This window comes from Falco punctatus (genome assembly GCF_963210335.1).
Source record: "Falco punctatus genome assembly, chromosome: 7".
NCBI classification, from domain to species: domain Eukaryota; kingdom Metazoa; phylum Chordata; class Aves; order Falconiformes; family Falconidae; genus Falco; species Falco punctatus.
The window spans coordinates 58,385,977-58,409,958 of NC_137587.1; the positions used below are offsets into that span (position 1 = coordinate 58,385,977).

A 23,982-nucleotide genomic window follows, 5' to 3' on the forward strand; every position below is an offset into this window, starting at 1 on the left:
AGTATTTTAGCATTAAAGGGGGGGGGGGGGGGGGGAAGCATCGTTACATTCGTTAGCATTTCATTCAGAATTATTGCCAACTTGTAGTGGAGCAGGGACATACCGTGACTGGATGTTAAACTGTCACTGATGGGATGAAGAGGTCTAAGGCTCAACCTGGAAATGGGACTGCTTGGAGTGAACATGGGACAAGGGAGGAGAAACGAATTATGACGATCATGATCTTTAGCAAAAGTTGGGCACTGGGAGATGGCTTTTGTTAAAAAGAACGAACACCAGAATGTGCGATGTTTGTGTACTTTCTCAGGAAAAATGGTAGAAGCATTATCTCTTATTTCAGCTCATCTTTAAAGTACACAAAGGAAAGTCAGTACAGAAAAGGAGAGTATTTTTGCTGATTGTACTTTTATGCTCTCTTCTTAACGGTCTTTTTCTTGTGACTGGTCATTTACCATGTTTGATTCAAAGAGATCCAGTCTGTATAGTTTTAGAGTAACTATGTTAACGTTCTTTTGGTAACTTCTGCCTATCAGCCTGGGGCTTATTTGCCATAGCTGCATTTTGAGCTGAGTAAATTGATTGTTAGTGCACTTGCAAACAGTTCAACCTGATTACATTGATCTAAGCACTAATTTTACAACTTTGTCTGTGGTGCCATTACAGAAATTGAGCGAGCGAGCAGGCAGGCACCCGGCACATACCTCTCTCTCAACATGGTGATTTACTGCCTCTTATCTGCTGCCTTTTACAGCTGCATGCTGGCTAACGTCCCTGCCTTGCTGGTTAGCTTGTTACAGTCCTGTGATACTACATCCTTAGTGTGGAATCTGAATCTGACTGCCACCAGACTGACAAATAGACTGCAGCTTTTCTAACGTGCTTTTCCTATCTTTCCTGTGGTTACTTTGTGCTTAGAAAAACTAACTAGTAGGGGTCATAACAGGTGGACACGTGTGCTTTCCTTCTGACCTACTTCTTTTTGACTAGTTTTTATGTTCTTTGACCATTCTCCAAGGCTTCTCTTGTGTTTTGTTTTGACTTGGCCTGATGACTGAAAGCTTTACTGTAAATTATTATTTGTGATGGTTTGATAGTCATATTCCACCCTCCTGTACTATCTTCTGACCTACAGGTTTCAGAACGCACAAGAGATATGCCTAAAATGTCACAAAAGAATATAAATCACATATAGTTACAAATTATTTCAGATAAACAATGTAAGCAAAGCACAGTACCTCAAGGAGGAATGACAAGCACCACTGATTATTTATAGTGGGAAAGGGTTCCTGAGTTAGGTTCAATACATAATTTCTGATTCTGGAGTCAGTACATTACGAGAGTATAAAGTAACAACTTGCCATTTTTCTGTAAGGTACCAGGATGCATATATAGATAGATTCAACTAATAAATGAACAAAATATTGACTGTTGGGATGGAAGGGTGTGAAGTGAATGAGGAAGGTGGGAGGAAGACAGCTACAAGAGTTAAGCATCTAAACAAGGATACTCTGAAAAGCGTCTGGCTATGGTGGGTTCAGTGGAGGCTGAATAGTTGATTCTTTTTTGCTTCAGAATAACAGGAAAAAGGGGCCATGTGGCACCCTGGTTGATACCAGCTTACACTGCTTGGTGCATGAGAGACAGTGGTTTCAGAGCTCTATCGTTATCTCCTTTGTTTTCTCACTAGTTCATATGTAAGCAGTATAAAAGTATCATCTTTAACCTTGGCTGAAGGTTTACATGTTAATGTTTTTTTCAGGTGGAACTTGCAGAAATTTGCACTAAGAGTGAACGCTATATTGGCACAGAAGGTGGAGGAATGGACCAGTCAATCTCTTTTCTGGCAGAAGAAGGAACTGTATGTGGATCTTCATAATCTAAACTAACAGTGTAATATGGATTTATGTAAACAAAAACACCTTCATACATATCTAGCAGAAAGACAAGAAACTTGGAATCCTTAGTAAGCACTGTAAGCACCATTGGTACGCAAATGAAACAGGAATTACTTGTATAAACTTGTGTACAATTAAGTGTGACAAGTTTGAAGGAATATGATGAAAATGGGAAATGGCAAGAAGGAGGAAAGAAAAATTGTGGGAAAAGATGTACGCTAGAAGAGCACCAGGCCCCACACTATTTGGCTAATTCATCGCTGAACTTAGAATTTCTGTTTCCCATATAATGAAATCTGAATGGTCGGTATGCCTTGTGTTCAGTGCAAATGGGATAATTATTACAAAAATGCTTTCTTGAAACTTCTTACAACCAAACAGTTCTAGGAAGTTTTGCCAGGTCCAGTTACAAAGACAATGGAGATTATTTTTTTTCCCCCATTTTTGCTAATTCCAGACAATTCTGTGGCTGGATTCTGATGTAGAAGGCATTTATCTGTCTTAAAGGTGGTGACAGAAGGTGGACTAGCAATGATGAACAGGACCTGCCAAGTTATGCATGAGTGCTTGTGGTGAAATTTACAGTGGAGTTTATCCACTGTCCCAGAAGGTACACAGGACTGAAACTGTTCAAAGCTAAAACCTGTCAGAATACTTTTATTGAAATTAATGTAGCATTTCATGACAACTTTTACTTGCCTTGTAATTGTGCTATTGTATCTCTGCAGCTTTTGTTCCTTAATGCCCTATCTTGGATGAGTTTATACAGAAGAGAAGCTATTTCCTAGAATTACACCAAACATTTAATTCCATTATGAGACACACCACCTGTACCTGCTCTGCACCTTTCCTTCACACTTTATACAGTTAGTAGTGAACACATAGCTGCAGGAATGCTGAAGGAAGCAGCATATTTTCCTGACATACACACTGATGATCGTGTAACTGGAGGCTTTTCTGATCTATAGAGGTGGTGATCAAAAAGGCAAAGAAAATGTTAAAAATACTAGGAAAGAAATTGTGAACAAACCAGAAAATATCCTTGCTTCAGTGTACTTGCAGCTGAATGCAGTTCTGGCCTCCCATCTCGAAATAAAGTAACACTGGAATGAGAAATGTACAGTAAGGACACTGAGGTTGATCAAAGCTATTTTTTTACATGAGTATTCACTGAATAATTTAAAACTTTTCAGCTTGGAAAACAAGTATCTTTGAGGGTGGTATTCTGAAGCTCTGTAAAAGCTCTGAATGGGTAAGAGAAGGTAAATTGAGAATTCAGTGTTTTTCATAACTGAAGAACTAATAGAAACACAATGACATTTGCAAGCAGCTTGTTTAAAACAAACAAGGAAGTTTTGTTTTTTGTTTTGGTTTTGTTTTTTTTCCCCAAAAAACATTAATTGTTAAATTGAGAAATACCGTACATTGTGGAAGGCAAAAGTTTAAAAAGGGTTCAGAAAAGACCTTGGATACACTGATAGAGTATTAGCCTATTTGTAGCTATTAAACATAGTAGTTGGATGTTGCTTCCAGTGTAAGTATAACCGCTGTAATCGTTGCTTATGGGAAGCTGGAAAAATACACCCAAAAAAAAGATTGCTTTGTATATGTCCTATTTTTATATTTCCCTTAAATACCCATTTATGGCTACTGTCAGAAACAGGAAGCTGGACCAGCTTAGTAGTACATTCTGATCTAATGTAGCAGTTCTTAAAGGGTATATTTAATATAAGCAAGCTTGTCTGTCTTGATAGTAATTTTGTGACGTGGTCCAGAATCTCAATGGCAGTGAGTTACACACATGCTGTACATAATGTACAAGCAGATTTGTCATTGTTTATTTAGCACTCTAGCTGCTCAAGGAACTCTCTGGGGGCGAACAATGCCAAAACCAGTAAGACATCCCGGCTTGCGGAGTTGCAGTCTATTCTAAGAAGCCAAAGCAGGGTACATGATTTACAACTTATCCCAATGAAAAACCAGATGTGAATTTAATCTCTTGATTACATTACATCCTGAATTATTTAATTAATGGATGCCTAGCTTATTCCATGAAAAGGTCACAAATACTGGGAACATCTTAGGCAGCCTGTGTAAGGCATCTGTGAGGCAAGGCAGTCTCTTATGTTAGAAGGAAGGAGATAGTAACTACATTTGTATATATATAGTTTAATTCATTTCTCTGATTGTCCATATGTAACATGATCACTGTCCCCAGTCAGTGCTAAAATTTTGGTACTATTCTCTAACTCAGTGAATTAATCCTGATTTAGTGGAAAATGGGAAAACGGGGAGATGAGAACTGGTGAAGGGGAAGGGAATGTGAAGCCCCTTGTTTCTAGTGGCACGCACATTAGCTTCAGCCAGCCCTGGTACTTTTCGGTAGATCAAAGAAAAACTGTTGTCTTAAACAGGCAAGAAAAATAGGTTGGGTGGGGTTCTGTGAAATGCTGAAAAAACCCAAAGACTTAATGGAAACATTTTAAAATCCAGCTACAAGGGAAACGTTTGAAATGTATGTGTAACTGGGCCAATGAGGTTAAACCTCTTTTCTCGCTGTTTCATGTCAGTTTTCTTTCCTTAACTGTCCCTGGATTTTCAAGAGAAAAAACATGCAAATTTGCATTTGATTTATAGAACTAAGTGCATGGTTAGCTAGTAGTAAATTAAAACTAACCATTCATTTTTCTTTCAATAGGCCAAGTTGATAGAGTTCAGTCCTCTGAGGGCAACTGATGTTAGACTTCCAAGTGGAGCAGCGTTTGTTATTGCTAACAGTTGCGTTGAAATGAATAAAGCAGCAACTTCTCATTACAATATTAGGGTAATGGAGTGTCGTCTGGCTACAAAGGTAACGTATGGCTTATGTCAAACTCTAATGAAACTTTCATCTAAATATGTGCTTTTTCCCACTTCTGACCAATCATGTCTTTAACACCTGGCTAGGTGCTACTTTAAGTAGCATTTTTCTTTCCAGAACCAGACACCTCCGTCTCTGCAGAAACAGAACTCCTGCAGAGTTTAATGGAAGCGCAAGGACTGTGCCCTTATATAGAAGATTATGTGATTTAGTTCTATTCAATTTATTTTGTATTATATTTCAATGGAGGAAGTAAGTCTATTTTTCAGCAAAAAATATTCTCAGTTAATAAGATAGACTGTTTCTAATTAAAGCTGAATAATGACAAATAATGGAAAGCAACCAGTGTGGTCACATGTTTATATGTATATATGGCAATAGATGTGTATTTTCTAGGATTTAGAGGACATCAAAGCTACTAGTTGGAGGCCTGGAAGTAATACTGGAAATGCTGAATAGCAGCATGTATATCAGTGTAAAGTTTAAAAACAGGCTTGAATCAAAATGTAACATTTAGGTTGTGGTGCCAGTTTACAGTTTGCAATTATCTCTAAAATGTATGGAATTTGAACATGAAAAATCCAAGTTCCACTTTAATTCTGGATTTTGTAGACTGTACATTTAAGAAAATGTAGATGTAGGAATTGATTTGAGTTTATTATGGGAATACAGTGGATTTTGCTTTGATTAGATTGAGGAGTAAGCGTGAAGATTCACTGCAATTATACCCAACAATGTGCTGTATGAAAGAATAGAATTTGGGTCATGAAGTCTAGATGATAGTTCTAAAAACTGCAGCATGGAACTCCTTGCCACAAAACATTTGGCCAAAATCTGAGCAATACTTTGAGCATTTGTTGGCATCATAATTCTCTGAAAAATTACCATTGTTAATGCTAAAAAAAAAAAAGAGTTGAAGAGATGAGCGGATGCTGACAAAATGTAATGTAAAATATTGCGTGGAGATATTCTTCAAGGAGGAAAGCTAAACTTCAGATGACTTTTTAAATGGGCTTTAAACTCAAGTATAAAAAACATAGCTGCATTTTAGGTGTATATATAAGGTACAGTAAAATAACAGCACCTATGACCATAGTTCCAACTGTTGACACTGAAATTAAGAAAAAGATAATTTTCTGAAATTAAGAAAATCAAGATAAGGACCTGCCTGTGTGTTACTTCTGGTATAACTGATAAACCTCTAATTTAGGATAGTTTATTGTCTAAGTATGTATTTTAGGAAGAGCTTCTTTTGGAAATTATTTTTGTGTAAGAAGCAGAGAGCCTGCACAGATGATCTATTCTAAAAGGCAAACTACAACAAGTCCCTCAAGTTATAAGACCTTTTGAAGTACTGATCCATATACCAGATTTTGTGAAATCAGTTTCATAAATGGGTTTAAATTATTGGTCCTATGAAGTGAACTGAAAAGTTGGTAAGGAAAGATGATTTTTTTTTATGTTGCTGTTAGCTATGATGCAATCTCTAAAAAGGCACCCTTAGCAGATGCTTGATTTTAAGGAGACTAACAACATACACCTGTCTATTTTTAAACATATGCTACCCAGATGGAAAGTTGCGCACACTATAAAAATACATTGAGCCAGGAAAAGACTGTCTTTAGGAACAGGTCACAGTGGGGTGAAGGAGGGCAGGTATGTAAGTGGAAGCAGGGAAGTCTTTTAAGTACCATTAAGCTAATGGAACTATGAAATAACATACTGGGCCTTGCAATAATACTTTAAAAAAAATTCTCATTGGTAAGTGCCTTAGGGTAGGCTTTCCCCTCCCCTCCCCGCCCCTCCCCCCCCCCCTTCTGCTTTAGGTCATTCTAGAATTTCATACTGTGCAGAAAGCTCCATGTAGGTAAAGATGCCAACACAACATATCGCTGTTGGCATTAATATAGTACATTTTGATGTCAGCCTGTCCTACAGCAAGTGAGCTCTTGCTTGATCATCCTTACATAATTACCTTTCTCAGGTTCTGTTCCTCTCCTTTCCCTTCTGGACAGTCATTCTCTTGTGGTTATTTTTTGTTTGTTTTTTTTTTTTTTTTCTAAAAATCTATTTTCTGTATTCTTTTGTAGCCTCTGGGTGCTTTCCTGTACCCTATTGAACATCATGTTTAAAGATGCTTATGTTCTGCAGAAACTCGCAATTCCAAAGGAAATTAACTTGTACTTTATACTTCAGAAAATGCACACAGTAGGTGCTGCAGGATGAATACGAGCATTAGTGAATGCTGTGCTTTCCCCTGCTTCACTGTGTGTGGTTCACTTCACTGTCAGCTATAGAGTAGTGCCAAGAATGTCTGCAGCTGGAATGCCATATAGTTAATCAACCGATGTTTGTTAAATGTGGAAAGATGCTCGGATGACATTATAGAAACGTAAAGTATAAGAAAGTAATGTTGCTATATAAGGGCTATGCTTGCTCCCAGTCAGACTGTCTTTTATTTATATTTGTCCCATCATTTACTAAGTATGTTTTCCTCTCAGTTACTTAGAGTTCTCACAGTGTGCCTGTGTTGAACAATAAAGGACGATAAAGCCTACAGATGCTATATCCTGGCAGTTAAGAGCCAGCTGCATGATGTCCACATCTTTAATCCATCTAGTCAGAGGTCATCAAGAAAATATCCAACTGTGGGATCAGTATTGGGATTACTTTTGTACATTAAATGGATGGGTTTTCTCCTGTTTCTGTTCTGTATCCATTAGAATTTGAGCTGCTGCAGCTAGACTGTTCTCAAAACCCATTTCTGTTTGCCCATAACATTTTTCCCAGTGTTGTTAGAAATGAAATGTTGCTATAAGTGGTATAGACCTTTCCAGCAAAGCCCAGCCTACTGGCCTGATGGGGTCAGTTTCCATGTGGAACACTTGATCTGTAAACTCCCAGCATAGTTAGCTCATCTAAAATATAGCATCTCCCCTGAAGTATAGAAATGGGAACAGGTATGACAATCCACATGACGTATTTCTACAGGGGAATATTTATTCAAGAAGGAAGTAGAAACATTTTTGTTGCCTTAAAGGACATTATTTTTTATAATTTCTTAGTTCTGTTTAACTTCTGATAATGAAGTCTAAGGGATGCTGAACATTAGGATTAAAGTGCGAGGAAGAAAACTGAGCAACTTGAAGCAGATCCAAGAATGTGTCACAAACATGCACGAACATAAGAGACACTGAGTATTGAAGTAAAACAGATGAAGCAATAACTGTTATTCTAGCTTATCAATAAATAAGCTAAAATACAATTACATAAAGGCAGTGGAGTTCTCAGTACTCGGTGCCTTTGAAAAGCTGTCCAGAAGTGACTTAATCAGTCTTACAAGAAAATTTTCTCACCCTGATTTCTGCATTAACCACTAGACAGTGCTGCTTCTTTCTCTACCGCTGAACGTACAAAACTGTGTTTTAGATGGCGACAGAGTCACATGATTAGGATTTTGGTTGGATTTTGTTTGGTCTGCTCTACTGAGCCTCACATAGATCTTAGGAAGTCACTAGATGGCACCAAAAGTAGTTAATTTTTAGATACTGTAATAAAGCCAAACTGGAAGAGCCCCTGCAAAAGCACTGTTGGAGGAGAGCAGGAGGGTGAGAATCTATAGCACATAGTTGAGCAGTAGATCTTCTGCTTAAACTTTGTGCTGTAACTTTGCAGAAGGCAAAGCAAATACTATTCAGTCATGTATGTAAATCCCAGGAAGTTAAATGGTTTTGCTGAATTGAGACATAAATTATTTCAAACCAATCTCACTCAAAACCAGTGTTTACTGAAAAGAATAACAAAACACACTGGGTGAAATCTTTGCCCTGTTGATGAGAGGTTTTAACACTGTTTTGAATAGGAAAAGGATTTCATTCCCTGGTCTTGTTGCACTGGTTTAAATTCTCTGCAAACATACAGCCTGATCTGGCATACTTGGAAGCTTTAATCTCAATTTAAATGGTGCAGAACTGGAGGTGTGTAATATGCTTATGACTACAGTAAAATGACATTGGCATGTACCTGCTAATCTATGTCTTACTCTCTAGTAATCTGTTAAAATTAAAGGTAGTAAGGTCAGTGAGATCCCACAACAACCACTTAATATACTTCTATAATTCGTAACATTAAAAATATTATACCTTATGGGGAAATCTGCTTTACTCAGCCACTTTCATTAGGCACATGAGAGCATCAACGCATGTAGCAACCTTCCAGAGAAAAGCCTCTTTGACATACTTCTTTTTAGGATTCTGCTGTATTGAAGTAACTACTGTCAATTGCCGAAACATCACAAAGATACCCAAAGCATGACATCATTGTCTGGAGTGGGAAGAACATGTAGACTAAAACTAATTAGCATCATAGCAGTCATGTAGGAACGGAGCAGATTCTGACAAGCACATCATAACCTTCCTGTGAGGCTCAAGATTTCCTTTAAATTGGATGTTAACAAAACATACTTGAAATTTACTTGAAACCCTAGAGATTGAGAAAGGTTACAGTTAATTCTCCCGCACAAATCTTATGTCCACTTTGATATTTTTAAGGCTATTATGAGAGGGGGTTTTAATGACAACCTGAAATGTTCATCAGAAAACTCCAGGAGCATATTGGAAAGGTCAAACTGAGTTTTAAATGTTAGAGCAAATTCTAACAGTACAGAAACAGACTTCTTAGGGACTTTTAGTGTTACAATACCATAGCGTTTATATAAGCAATTGTCTGAATGTGATTGTAAAAGGTTAATACGTGCTTGAAGTAACAACATACGTGGAAAAGGATAAGTCACAGATGTGATATAGAAATAATGGCAGTTGGGCTTTTACAGGCTATATCTGATTTGAGGAAGAATATCATCATTCACAGATCTTCTATAAATAAATTATTATCTGCTGTTTACTGATAGAAAGTCGCTTTTGATGGTTCCCAATTAAGCAGTGAAAAGAGCAAGTGGATCTTAAAGTTGCTTATGGACAACTGAATAGTTTTAAACAGGAACACACAATATTTTCTCTTTTATTTTTGAATTTTAGCTTCTCTCAAAGTCAAAAGGTTTGGACTGGAAAAAAATGTTGAGACTCCATGATGTGCAAACCAAGCTAGGAGTTAGCCTAGAGGAAATGCTGACCATTGTGGAGGAGGTATTACATCCTGAGCCTTACAGCACAGAGGAAATTTGTAAATGCCTGGGAATTAGCCTGGAGGAGCTCCACTCTCATATCGTTAGTCAAAACACGCAAGATGGTAAGCATATATGAAATGGTGGCTTGTAGCGTACAGTGTCTGTATTGTATAAATAGTTTATGTATTAATAAGTGGTGCAAATGGAAGTCTTGCCAGAGTACCTCCCCAGAATCTTGGGTGGCAAGTGACTGTGTTGACACCTCAGTTTTCATTCTGCCTTTTAACTTAGGATGAGCAAAACTTCGATTTTGATTGAACTGTTTCTAAAATGGTAGAAGTAGCAGATCACTTACTATTTTAAATTAGCCTGTTTGAGAGTCTTCTCTAAATGATGCAGGTTTTATTTTAGGGAAAATCTATACTAGATTTCCTTTTTAGGCACTAGCTCTAACAAAGCCAAACCTTTTGGGCTGTTAAGCATCATTGAAATGGATCCTGTTTGCTCTCCCTTAACTGGTGTTAAAGACCAGCGTAGACAGGCTTACGTTTCTGTTTTTGAATTGGTAAATACATAACCACTTCATAAAACATGCACTGGGCAGCAAGTCGTCTCGGGTTCTCCTGAGAAAGAAGTTTCTGTCACTATCAATTTACTTTTTTCTTTTAGGAAAATGTTGATGGAGGTGAACAGTTTACTGTTTAAAGTATTTCCCATATATTATTGCTTATGATTATACCATGCAGTCACAAGCATTGGCCCACGTGGAATGGATCCTGGATGCATATAGCAGGGTTGCTAATAATATTGGATAATAGAGCATTTATGAAATAATTAATTTGCATTTGTAACAGGTTTCCTACTGAGATCAGAATCTTTAAGAACTTAATCCTTACTTCCTTGTTTCCATTCTGTAGCCTTAATATCTCTACTGTTTGTAGCTGAACTATATCCTTGCCAGTCCTTCCCAAGACTGCTTTCAGTGACATATATAAATCAGTAACATATCTGTGTATACTGATGCTTATATTTCCATAATCTGTATATTTGGAGTTACTGTAAACCTCATATATTGACCAAGGACAAGGTCCTGAATCTATAACCCGCTTTGTACCCCAGTGCTATCAGAGAGTATGAAACGATCTTATTGTCCAATCATACTGCCAGAGGGTACCAGGATGGAATATGGTATCTTAATCCAGATTTTTATCTCCATAGAAAGAGTTATGATAACTCTGCGGTGCGTACATGAGGAATATACTGAACCATGTACCTGCACTCTGCAACATTTTCATGGGAAACTACAAGGCTGTAAACCTTTTACGCTGTCACCTTACTCTTCCCTTCATGATGCAATACAAGACTATTAATTTACAGATGTTTATACTCCTTATACCTTATAAAAGAAAATTCTACAGTTGTATAGAATTGAATTGTTTACACAGGTTATTTCAATTTTTTTCAAAAACCAAAGTCTGGATAAAACATTTAAACATAAAACCTATAGAAGAAACTCAAAGGAAATTTTATACTGTGGCTCTGAATAGTGTTTGCAGATGTTTGCTGAACAGAATCTCTTAAACTTGCATGACCATGATTTCATTTGATAAGGCCAATTAAAATGGGTTATGCTGAAAGCCTCTTTGCATGTACAATATAAAATTAAATAACAGATTTCTGTAAAACTATATGCAAAGAAGAAACAAGACAGACACAGAAAGAAGGAATCTAAATCCACTGTTTGTTTTTGTTACACACTAAACAAATTACATTTTATGTTGGCATTGGAAAACCAGAGTCTGTTTGACAAAAATATTTTTCTTATTTCCCCTCTGCTTCCCCACTATATTTTAATGACAACCCCTGGCTTCACGCAAGAGAAGACATATCAACGAATAAGTAATCTCTGCAGAGAATTTCAGGATGTTGTTGAACTTCTTTGTTCAACATAAAGAAATAACCGTAACATTTAGGGTGTCTTTCCTGCTTTGTATGCATTTTATCCACTTTTCTGATAAATTATTACAATATTAAGGGTAAATTATTTGAATGAGAATTACCATTTAGATCATTTACTGGACTCTTGAGTTTTCTCTGTGGCTGAACTTTTTGTATCATTCAAAGCCCAGTAATAGTTAAAAATAATGTTTTCTACTGGCGTTGTATCTCATATTTAAGGATCTGAAAGTGGTATGTAAATACTATTTTAGCCTTAAGTCTAGCTTCCCCTCCTGTACTCCTCCAGTGATGGCACTGTATACTTACGTAAAGTTTTGTGAGTGTGTAAGGCTGACCAGATAAAAACTTCCCAAAGAAAAATGGTACAGACAGGCTTTAGGCAAGTCCCAGGCCAGGTCTAGAAGCACACAGCAACTCTGCATCCATTTTATAGACAGGTACTCCAGGATTGCCGCAGTTCCCCACTGCACAGCCCACTTATTCCCCAGCTTTGGAGAAGTACAGATGGAGCACAAAGCTTCTCTAAACTTCTTGCAGTTGTTCCTTGGCCAACTGAAAATCCTGAGTTTAAATATCTCTTGCAAATGTTTACATATGGATTGCACTTGTGGCTTCTGAACATCTCTAGAAAAATAGTATTTATTACTTTCTAAGGTGCACTGTGCCATAATTTTGGCTTGGACTTGAATGCTTCACAGAACATTTAGTGTGTGGTGATTGTGGGACATCAAGTATTTATAAGCTTCACCACAAAAGGATATTCTTCTGTAAAACAGTGTATTCCTTTAACCATGAAATGATTTTTTCCTTCCTAAATGAGGTATTTTTAAACCCATTTTTCCTTTTCATGTATAAAATTGTAATCTAATTTTGACATTTAAACCTGGGAATGAAGTCACCATGGGAGGAGCAGGCATCCATTTGCTGCATGGATTTGGCTGCCTAACTGCCCTCCTATGTGGCCCCTGGAAAGAGAATTCTAAATTTGTGCTGTAGCTTCAGTGAGTGGTGCTTGAGTAGCCCTTTCATTCCCACTGCCAAGTAATTTGTCTTAATGGTGATCTCAGTGCAAGAACAGTTTCAACTTTATTCGCACAGACGGGCGTACATGAAGGTGGACTCTCAGCTGTCCTGTCGGGCTGCTCTGGGATATGGAAAGCTCTGTTGTGTGCATTAGTAGAGTGCCCTTGTCTTAGGTGAACAGAAGTTACCTCCAGACTGATAGACCTAAGAGCACTTCCCAGCTTGAGGGTCCAGGTGCCTACTCCGGCATCAGCCTGATCCATGTCATGGAGAAACTTGGGGACATACCATCCCCTTCCACAAAAACATGGTTTACTTGGGATCTGCGGCCACTCCAGGCAAGTCTCATACAGCTGCCTCGAGGATGCAGGCCCCCAGGGTGTGCCGCAGGTCGGGCACAGGCACTGAACGGTCTAGGTTAGCTGCAAAAGCCTTGTTAAAACTAGTGTTCCTCTGGAGGAAAAATCACTTTAAACCAGTAGGTATCAGGGTCTTGAAGCAGGTGTCTGCTAAATGGGTCACTGAATCCAGCAATGACTCGTCCCCTGGTTTATTTTCAGAAAGCCAGATTGCAAACAGTTACTTGAGCAGTCCCAGTAGAGTAACTGTTCCCCACTTCGAGTAGGGGGTTCACAATCTGGCTCAAATTAAAGCCATCTGGCAGCATTTTCTTATATACATTCTGAGCCAGAAACCTTCACCCTCATCATGTTCAATCAGCAGGATGCCTAACAGAGAAGGGTACTATTCCACATGAGTAATGGTGGTAGAAACTGTCCCCTACATGATTTCGCATTGGTGAGTTTTTCCTGTTGTAAATTTCTAACAGTCCCATCAGCCATGTGTAGCTCATTAATCTACAGTGAAACATATCTTAAGAAGCTGCCAAAGCAACTAGAAAAAAATATATAGCCTGAAGAAGTTGGTCTTTAGCTAAAGGTCAGATAGAATTGTACAGGAAGCCTCTAAAGAAAGGAATCTTCTGAAGCTGAAGTTATAACAAGTAATACGAGTTGCTGAAAAGCCACAACGTTTAATTATAAAGAAAAAAACATCTCTTTAAATGGAGTGGACAGGTTTGCACAACTTCTGTAAAGCTAAAGTTAAAAATATGACCATACAGTTGAAAACCCACAGTAAACTTTTCTGTTATATTTAATTAACCCACAGTTATTTGGGACCAATAGCCCAGGATTTTTTGTTTTTAAGAGATGTTATATGGATTTTGGACAAACTTCCCTTAACATTAAATGTCAGCTACATCTTAACAGCTTAGAAGGTTCGTGCTGCAGTGTGAGAGCTATTAGCATACTGGAAAATGTCACCGTTTCTTTCAAGGGTGTGTGGTGGTTTGTGACTTGAATCTACGTGTTCAGGGATGACATTACAGAAATCCTCTGCAGAGGAGCAAAGCTAGGGTGCAGAGACTCCAGAAACGGTCAGCAAGAGTTGCTGACATCCTCTGAAAAATAGATAAAGGACTGGCAATACAAAGCCATCAAGAGTGAAGGGGATTCCTTGTAGAAGATTTGCTGTGTCCTCTCTGAAACTTCAGGAACACGGTTAGTGAGGCTGTGACCTGGAAGGTGGATCACCTGCTCCAACAGCAGGCTGGATACAGGTGAAATGGAGAGACAAAGTGTCATTAAGGGCAAACCTGGGTATAGGTTACCTTGTCCTCCTTGAAGTTCCTTTGGTGTCATTTTCACTTTTCAAGTTTACTTTAATTTCTTCTGACCTGTATCTGTTTCAATTCAGAAAAAGTATCACTCACCCTCACTTGAGTCCACAAGAAATTTTTTCGGTGTGTAGCTGATACCACACAAAACAAATCTTCATCTCCGTGCTGTCTTCTCAGAAAGAGGCAGAAGAGACCCCGAGCTTCTGAGTGTGTCAGTGCGCCTAGGTGTGAAATCAGTCCGTTCCTGCATAGCAGTGAGCGACGCAGGGCAGGGCAGAAAGGAAACACGTAGTGATACTCAAAGAACAGTTTTTGAGAGCGTGATTCTGGTCAGAGACCTTATCCTCAGCAGACACAAATCTCTGTCAGTCCAAATAACGCTACAGCATTTTAATCAAGCAGAGCGCTTGAACCGGAGAGTGCACAGTTCCCTTATGGCAGAAACACTCCTTGGACGCGCCCTAGACAGTTACTCCGGTGTCAGCCTGGCAGCCAGCTAGGTCCATTGCAGCAGAGGTTCTAGGTTCCTCTCTAGTCACCAGAGAAACGGGTACCACAGGGCACTCCAGGGCTCAGGTAGAATAACCTGTTGCCTAACCTGCCCTTTTTGCTGACCAAAGATGAAGCTGAGGGTACCTGTACCCCTAATTTGGAAATAAAATTAAGGGGGAGACACCAGAAACCTTTATGATTACTGCATTAAGTATTTCTACATTTTTAGTCAGATAAAGTACCTAATTTCCATAGACTATAATATAGATTTAAGGATCCACCTGCTTTTAAGAATTACTTTTTTAAGAATTACTTCCCTAAACCCTGCTTTTTTCCTCCCCTTTGAGCACCGCAGAGGGTGAGCCCATATAACCCAGTCTTGTGCAACACCAGAAGGTTTGCTCTGAGGGCTTCAGTTTTTCCTCTCATTCCAGCCCTAGCTCAGATACAAACTAATCAGTTGCGCGCACTTTGGTTTTGTTTATTTTAACCATGGCAGAGTATGGCTTACGAAATCGGTCCTTTTTAATTGTAAAAAACGCGGCTGCACCAAAGCATGCAAGTTCTGATCAGTCTCTGCACTCCTCTAAAATCAGAGTCTCCAGAGCTCTTTGGCATGTCCTATGAATTCGGATTTTATTTCTGTGGAGCTAATATACAGGCTGTTAATGTAGCAAGGAGATTCCAACATAGGCGCAATATTTGGAATCTTCATGTGTGCTCTGCTCTCTTTTATTCTATAGAGATGGTTAGTTGGACTGCTCCTCCAAACAGAAAAGATACGAGGGTTTCTCTATTACTGGAGGCGTTTGGTGTTGAAAGCCAAAAATATGTGAATTATTTCTTTATTTTAGAATAGGACTTACAGAGTACAGACGTGTTTGCTGTCCTGAAGATAATTTTACCTGAACAGTACAATGCCAGAGAAGAAAAGCAAACTATAATTTTTTTTTGTTGTTTTTTTAAAACACAACTGTAGTTTTCTGAAATAAGATGCTTTGCATAACCCACCAATAGCTAATGTAATCATACCGGCCTTTAACCGATACCGATTTAGTAAATGTCCACAAACGAGTCTGAAAAATAATGTACAGCCCCTCTTTCTCACTGGAGTACTGCTTGAAAGGATTGCTTTCGCATCAAGGGAAAGCCAGCGTCAAGGTAGCAAATTCTCCCCTGCACGGAGCGGCCCTCCGGGGAGCCAAGGCCGTCAAGGACACAGCTCAGGTCTTTTGGCTGGCAGCCAGCAGCTGGAGCGCCCATCCTGGTCGCCAGTTCATAACGCGACGAGTGCAACACGACCCCAGAGATTTTTAAGGTAATCTGGCCAGTAGAGCATTGCTCTACCAAAGGGTGGTCTCCGAATCAATCACAGCCTTTGGCAAGCCTGTTGCCTGACAATTGAAACCAGACATGTTTTCAGTTCATTCTTTGGGTTACTACTGTTCAATGGTGATTTACAAGAGAGTGTGAGCTATGGCAATCTCTCACGCAACTTTAGATATTCCCTAAACGAATGCACATTTAGAAATCTCCTTGCTCTAAAACAATGGCTTATAAGAAAAGACTATTTAAAGAGAAACCATCCTTAAAAATAGGCCGAGCTGCCTTTCTCCAACATTCGAAAGTACTGAGGCATCGCTCTGCAAAACAGCGCAAGTAACTCCAGCAGCAACCAAATCCAGTGGGGTAAAACACACCTTTAAATGGGAAACCGAAATACGCTTTTCCTGTGTGCTACTCTCAAGATGACATTTGGGGGGGTGGGGTGGAGGGGTGGCACTCGATTTTCTCATGTCTGTCCTTGTTTGAAATGCATCCAGAAGGCTTGTTCAAAAGACAGCAACGCGGGGTTTCTCAGTAGCAGGCTGTATTGAATTACAAAATAAATATCACCAGAAGCGCTATCACCAGTAGCAGAACACTGCTGCGTTCAATGTTTCTCTATCACTTTAGACTACTTGTATCTCTCTCAGCACTATATTTTCAGCATTTACAGTTGCGACTTACACTTACTCTGGAGAAGGAGAAAGGGATTGTGCAGGTGCTGATGAAGTTTTAGCCTGTAGGGGTTGCAAATCTGGAGTATACATGCAAGAGACTTCACTGGACACAATTTTATTTCCAGTCTTTCAAGGAAAATTTCTGCATAACCTTGCAAATCTAGATTGCGGAAATCATCAGCAGTGGCTCCAGAACTTGGCTGTTGGCACAGAACAGCCACGTAGGGACTCCCATGTGTCTGGGCCAGATAACAAGTTCTGGTTTGGATATAGGGCTCGTCTCTCTTCTTTTATCTTTGAGTGTTTCATCGGCCATTTTAGAAAGCAAGAGAAACCAGAAGCTGAAATGAGGAGAGTTAAATGTACAAAATTTCTCCTTTAAAGGAAAATTTACATGTAGAAATAAAATGAGGGATGTTTGGAGGTGCTTTAACAAGAGTGTGCTGTGAAATAGGGAAACATACTGCGGTAGGTACCCCCCAGAGAATAAAGTCCACTTATCTAATATTTAGTGCCCAAACAGCTCAAGTAAACAAATTTATTCATAAATTAAATTATGTCACACATGCTTCTGGTAAACAATAGCTCTCCAATAGCAGCCATGGTATTAAAGCAAATAGAACTATGCTGGGAGAGAAAAACAATCAACTGCAACCTTTTATGTCTCACTGTTCAGGCTTGGTGGAGGTCTCTACCCCACCGCCGCACGCGTTTGGGCCTGCGCACCCCCCCACGCCCACACCCCCTTCCCAGAGGAACTGCTTTTTCACGGCACTGTAGAAAAACTGCGGCCAAGATCCTGGCCCTAGCCTTTGATCCCAGGAGGTCAATACCACGCAGTACCTGTCGGGGCTTGACATCTCCTCACACCCACACGGGCAGCGCTGACACTGGCTGGTAGCACCCACTAAAAATAAACCCCGAAAACCGAACGGAAAGCACCTGCGCTCTCCACTGTACCTTTAATTAGCATTATTTACAGTCAGGGTGGGCACCGCGTCACTGTGAAAATATTTGAGAGGGCTTCCTTACCTATGCACCGGGAAATACGGGTAATCACGTTTTTGTTCATCTCGTTTGAAACAAAGTCATTGGTGGTTTTTTGTGCTTCGATGGTGGGGTTTTTCAAGAAAAGGTCTGTCCGCAGCGTTACACAATTGATGCAGATTTGGCCCGGAGCAGCCACACAAGGCCCTGGGCCAGCACGTGCTGCCAGTGGCTGCCGTGGGTACGTTTCAGTGTTCTCGTGACTCAGATTTGCTGGTGTTTGAAATCCTGAAAGCTTTAGATTAATGCCCTAATGCACGGTGCTGCTAACACTTGAACTTGTAGCTTGGCTCTGCAAAGTAAAAGGAGAGGCTGGGTTTGCTCTTGACACAGCAAATAGCTAGAGCATGTGCATGAAGTTATCAACATGAAAAAATGTGTACGTTGTACTGTGATGAACTCTAAATACTATTTTATTAGGGCTTTTAAAGAAGATGTAGGTGAGCTTTTGCAGAGCAGTTTTAGCCTAGAGAGTTCCAATATAAAAGATGAATTACCAAAAAAATACATAATTTACTCTGGTTTTGTGTGTTCCTTTTGTAGTCAATATTAATGGATGACTGTAGTACTTAATACTTTCATTTTGTTTAGTTTCCACCTTTAAGCTATACCAGCGTGCGAAGCACGTGTACAGTGAAGCTGCCAGAGTGCTGGAATTTCAGAAGATCTGCGGCGAAGCACCTGCCAATGCAATCCAGCTGCTGGGAGAATTAATGAACCAGAGCTATATCAGCTGCAGGGAAATGTACGAATGCAGCTGTCCTGAGCTGGATCAGCTGGTAGACATCTGCCTGTAAGTTTTGACCACAAGGAAGAGTAATCGCCTGTTGAGAATATTGTTTGAATTGATGAGAAAATATGACATCGCTGGCTATTGCAATTTTAAAATGAAAGTATTCTTGTCTCTTATTACAAAATTAATCTCCTGCAGGGACATTACATGGTCAATTGTTTCCCTACTGGCATCTGTGTAATACTTTCAGATGAAAGCTGCAGTTTATGGCTTTATTACAGACTTTGCTTTTGGACTGACTCATCGTCACAAGTGTTACGTTAGACTGTTGGCTATTCTTTTTTTAAGTCGTAGAAGAAGTCATAACTGGTTTTCTTAAAACAACATCTTAGTGGCTCTATTTGAACTCCCTTTCTTTTTGTGTATTTCTTAACCATTTCAGAACCGCTGCCATGGGAATTCCGGGGCATAACCAAGCTGTTCTACATTCTTAGGTGCCTTGAAATCGTAAATGATATATTGTGAAGGGCTATTGCAATTTTTTTTTTAGTTTTAAAAATATGTTTTCCAGGGTATCAGATAGGTTGGGCAGCATTTCAGTGTTTAAAAGATGAGTGTGTTACTTGTTACAAAGGCTCACACTCTGCTTCTCCCCTCCGCATTGTGTGTCTGAGCTTTCCCCACATTATAGTCTCCATCTGTGCCCCAGCCTCATTCTTTTAGCGGGGTTCCTTAACTCAGGTTGGCCGCTATCAAACAAGCCCTCTCAACTTGAAAACACATTCCCTGAGAGTGTCATTTTTGTCCCCTCTCTTCTCGCTCTGTTCCTCCCCAGTTTCATGCCCTTTAGCCAGAATAAACAGAGTTGGACGAACAGCATGAAGCGAGCTGGAAATCACAGGTTGTTGTGTGTAGCAGGCTGTTGCAGTCATAACTGCTGCAGCGGACGATGAGATCTGGTGTAACCAGGTGTTAATACAGAAAATAAAAATACTTAGCACTCACATTCTACAAAGTATTTCATCCTTACCACAGGACCAGCATGAGAGGATGTACATTTTTCTGTTCCTCTTATTTTCCATTTTTATAGTACATTTAATCATGGGACAGACATACTAAATTTTATCTAAATTCATTGCCTATAGAAGGAATTAATGGAATCATAGAATCATTTAGGTTGGAAAAGACCTTTGAGATCATCAAGTCAATCCATAAACGCAGCACTGCCAAGCCCACCACTAAACCATGGCCCCAAGCACCTACATGTTTTTTAAACACTCCCAGGCACGGTGACCCCACCACCTCCCCGGGCAGCCTGTGCCAGCGCCTGACCACCCTTCCAGCGAAGACATTTTTCCTAATCTCCAATCTAAGCCTCCCCTGGTGCGACTTGAGGCCATTTCTTCTTGTCCTACTGCTTATTATCTAGGAGAAGAGACCGACCCCTGCCTGCCTACAGCTGTGGGGAGCTGTGGGGTCCCCCCTGAGCCCCCTCCTCTCCAGGCTGAACCCCCCCAGGTCCCTCAGCCGCTCCCCGTGGGACTTGTGCCCCAGCCCCGCTGCCCATCTCTGGACACGCTCCAGCCTCTCAACATCCCCAGTTGTAGTGTGGGGCCCAAAACCAGAGTATTTGAGGTCTGGCCGCAGCAGTGCCGAGTGCAGTACAGTGCCACATTCAGTGGTTGGGGATCATTTTAACAGTGGTTTGGGGGAATAAAGAGCCGACCACCTGAGCTTCTGCACCGCTACTCCATCCCCGCCTGTGCCCCAGCCCCCTTCTCCCAGCTGCTTCCTTCACTCACTTCATCACAGCTCTTGGTAACACCACCTTTGTACTTCTCATCTGTTATGGTTCGTACTTCTCCTTGGAGAAGGGTGTGCTTGGTCTGGGAAGCTCTGCCCCGAGCCCAAGTGTTACGGCCCCCCTTCCAGAAAGGAGGTACAGGGTGCTGTAGGTATTTGCAGGCCTGAGGTCAAGAAACATCATTTCACTCTTCTACAAGTAAATATCCCATCCTCTGTCTATATTTTGCGATCTTAATGAAGACAGAAGCTGTTTCAATGTGAAGCTAAAAACTCCAAACACCACCTAAAAAGGAAAGTTACAAAAATATTTCTTCTGCAACTGGCTTTTTTTTGTTTTTAACTAAGAAATTAGTCTGGCTTATAATGAAAATAAGAATTTTACAAATGTGCAATTTGCCATGTTTGTAAAATTGCAATAAGAAAAAGAATTTGTACTTCTATACTCACATGGATTTTGTACGTTGTAATACCCATTTACCACGTTTGTAAATTGACGCAGTATGATACAAATTATTATTTAGGTCAGTCTGATTTCTTTTGCAGACAAGATGGAGTGGCCTCTGAGCCAGAAGACTAAACTTAAAAACTGAACAGAAGAGTTTTGGACATTCACAGATCACTCTGCAGATGGGATACACGTGCTGTTTTGTGATAAAACACAGAGAAGCCCTGACAGCCATTGGACAGCCTGACAGTAATTTAGCAATACGATTTTTGTTTCAGGAGCGAGTCCAGTACGTAACTCTCAGGCTGTGTTCAGTTTATCATATCACGTAGTGATCACGTGATAGAATAAGCTGTGACAGTCACTCGGTGGGGCAGTTCCACCGCGGTTATCCCAGCTGCTCAAGGGGGACTGCTGGGCGGTGTGTGAGAAGGGAGAGCTGTCTCCAGAGTCCACTGAAGGCAGAAACTGCTCAGCCGAGTTGTCAAAAACCTTGGGCTGCAGAGTCTTGATCCAGTGCAAGGTGCCAGCACTGTCTGTTCTGCGACACCGCTGGCAGAGGAAGAGCCTTCACACGTCACACCCGCGTTATTTTTAGGTGCAGCAACTAGTCGGTGTCGCTGCCTCAGTCAGTAGCATCTGATGACTGAACTTTGCCAAAGTGACCGGCCATTCTGGGTGCCTTCACTAAGGGTGTCCAGCTTGAATCATACTGACAGGGCCTGCTCTCAGAAATGCTGGGGAAAACGATCCTGTTTCAATCAGGGGAAAACAAGCAGGTGTGATAAACCGACAAGATCTGCACTACGGCGTGGAGTTACCTGTGCTGGGTATTTAAACAAACTAGCCCGGATGCTAGCAGTAGCCTACTGCAGCGTGAAGCTCAGCACGGGGAGGGAAATTCTGTTTCTCATTTATGCTGAGCTACGTGCTTTCATGGGTAGGCGGCAGCCGCTCTGAGCTGGCCCGGGTGTCGTGACACCGACTTGCAGGCAGTAGCAGAGACACAGCCACAGAACCCAAAGGAAAGGAGTATGCGGTTAGGATTTTACTAAATTAAATTAAAATTAATCCGGGCATTTTGGTTCCAGGGACCAAAATATAAATAGTGAAGGAAAAAAAGTGACGCGTGTGCCTGTTACAGCAGATCTCTAACTTACCAGCAGAAGAGCCCACAGCTAGTATGAGCATTGCTAAGCACTGCAATGCAGTGTAATTCCTGTAAAACGATTTCTAATTGGTATATTAACGTTACTTAATTGAGGGGGTGGTGTGTTAATTACATTCATTGCACAGAATCAAGTAAATTCTTTGTTCATTATTCTTCACAGTCCTGTTCCATCAAGAGTATTTCCTAAGAAATGCATCTTTCTTCTTGAGAAGTTTGATAATCCTTCAATTTTCCTCTGACTCTGTGATTAGATTTCTGAAAGCATGTAGCTATTCTAGGTGACAGCAGCTTAAGCCAGCAGCATCTAATTTTTGGAACCGATTGGATAAAAGTCTTAGCTTTTCTCAGGTTGTACATTAAAAAACTAAGGGACATAACATCACTCATCTCTCTAGGAAAGCTTGGCTGATGCGATTATAGAAATGGCTAGGAACTACACAAATCACATTCTTTACTTAAGATGATATACAGCTGCCCTGTAACTTTAAAAAGCCTTTCCAAAAATACATTCCACAGAATTGCCCGAGTCTACTGCTGCTCTCTCCTTACAAGGTTTAAACTGTGAAGAATAATCTGCATATCCAGATGTTTTCTGTTTTCCCTAGATCTTTATGTTTTACTGTACAACCTCTGCCAAGAAAGAAAGGGATCCATACTTGCTGTGGTTTGTAGTGCTGAAAACTGTAACCACTAGTTGGTCAGTTGTTTTTCTTCTTTTTGCAAACACAGGAGACTTGTACTTTCTCTAACCTATCTCATGTTGGTAGTAGCTGTTTTACCTGTTAGTCTTTTCAAGTAAGTAACAGAAGATTTACTAAACAATTAAGGAATAAAAAATTGGTTCTGAACTCCTGAATTCATTAGGTACTTTTGAAAATCTCTCAGCATTCTTGAGTGTTGCAAATAACTTGCTTTCATTCTCTTATTCTCCATCTTTTGGGGGTATAAATCCCGACAATTTGTGTTACCAGCCGTGCCCCTTCTAGCTGAAGACAGCCGAATCCTCTCTGAGCGCTTTAAAAATACCCACAGTTTTTACATTACATCGCGGTGCGTTATGGTAGCCAGGTCAGCCTGCATTTTATCAAGACTCTTACCACTGGTGATTTTCTTAAAGCTGCAAAGCTTGTAGTCGTGTCGCAATCTGAAAATCCAACAAAACAAACAAAAAACCACCCTACAAAAAGAAGTTTGCAGCTCTTTCAGAACCAGAGGGGCTTGAAGATGCCATTCAATAGTGCACTAAGCTACAAAACCAGAGTAAGAACCCTCTCACACCATTTGGACATCTACATCGCATTGTGTTAACCCTGTGCTAAGTAGTTGATTCAGAGTTTTGAGTGCTTGGAATTAACAATGTTGCTCTGATTTTCTCACCTCTTAGAGCACAATTATTTTTAAAATGAGGTTCTGTGATGTCTCACCTATCACTTCCACATACCAAACTATGGGACTTCCCTTTTTATTCTTCCCTCCGCTGCAGTACTCTTGTTTTTACTCTCATTTACATGCATAGCCTTTTGTCGTAAGCTAATTCTCTTTTTACCCAGCGAGTACTGGAATCGGGTATATAAACTCTTCAAAAAAGCAAATGCCAGAACCTGGGCCCAGAAGCTGAGGGCCTCCGACACTGGACTGCAGATACATTGCCTGTCCTGCGTGCTCCCTCTTTCCCTCTACCCCTTGTCCTCACGGCTGCAGCACAGCCCCGGCGGTGCAGAGGTTTCCCCCGCACCCCGCGT

At 40.3% G+C, this 23,982-nt stretch overlaps 1 protein-coding gene and 1 long non-coding RNA gene across 4 annotated transcripts in view; one reads left to right on the top strand and one right to left on the bottom strand.

Annotated features, from left to right (window-relative positions):
- Nucleotides 1-23,982, top strand: part of GALK2 (galactokinase 2) — a 48,954-nt gene that overhangs the window by 22,285 nt on the left and 2,687 nt on the right. The window contains exons 6-9 of the mRNA XM_080394675.1: nt 1,760-1,858; nt 4,594-4,746; nt 9,792-10,002; nt 18,677-18,878. Coding sequence (XP_080250801.1) covers nt 1,760-1,858; nt 4,594-4,746; nt 9,792-10,002; nt 18,677-18,878 — 665 coding nt within the window. The remainder of the gene's footprint in view (nt 1-1,759; nt 1,859-4,593; nt 4,747-9,791; nt 10,003-18,676; nt 18,879-23,982) is intronic.
- Nucleotides 1-23,982, bottom strand: part of LOC308066847 — a 125,277-nt gene that overhangs the window by 10,858 nt on the left and 90,437 nt on the right. For 2 of the 3 annotated variants that reach the window (XR_013929344.1, XR_013929345.1), the window contains one exon: nt 10,011-18,377. This is a non-coding gene — a long non-coding RNA (uncharacterized lncRNA). Of the gene's footprint in view, nt 1-2,925; nt 2,999-10,010; nt 18,378-23,982 lie in introns of those variants that run through there. The other variant, XR_013929343.1, reaches the window with a different exon arrangement.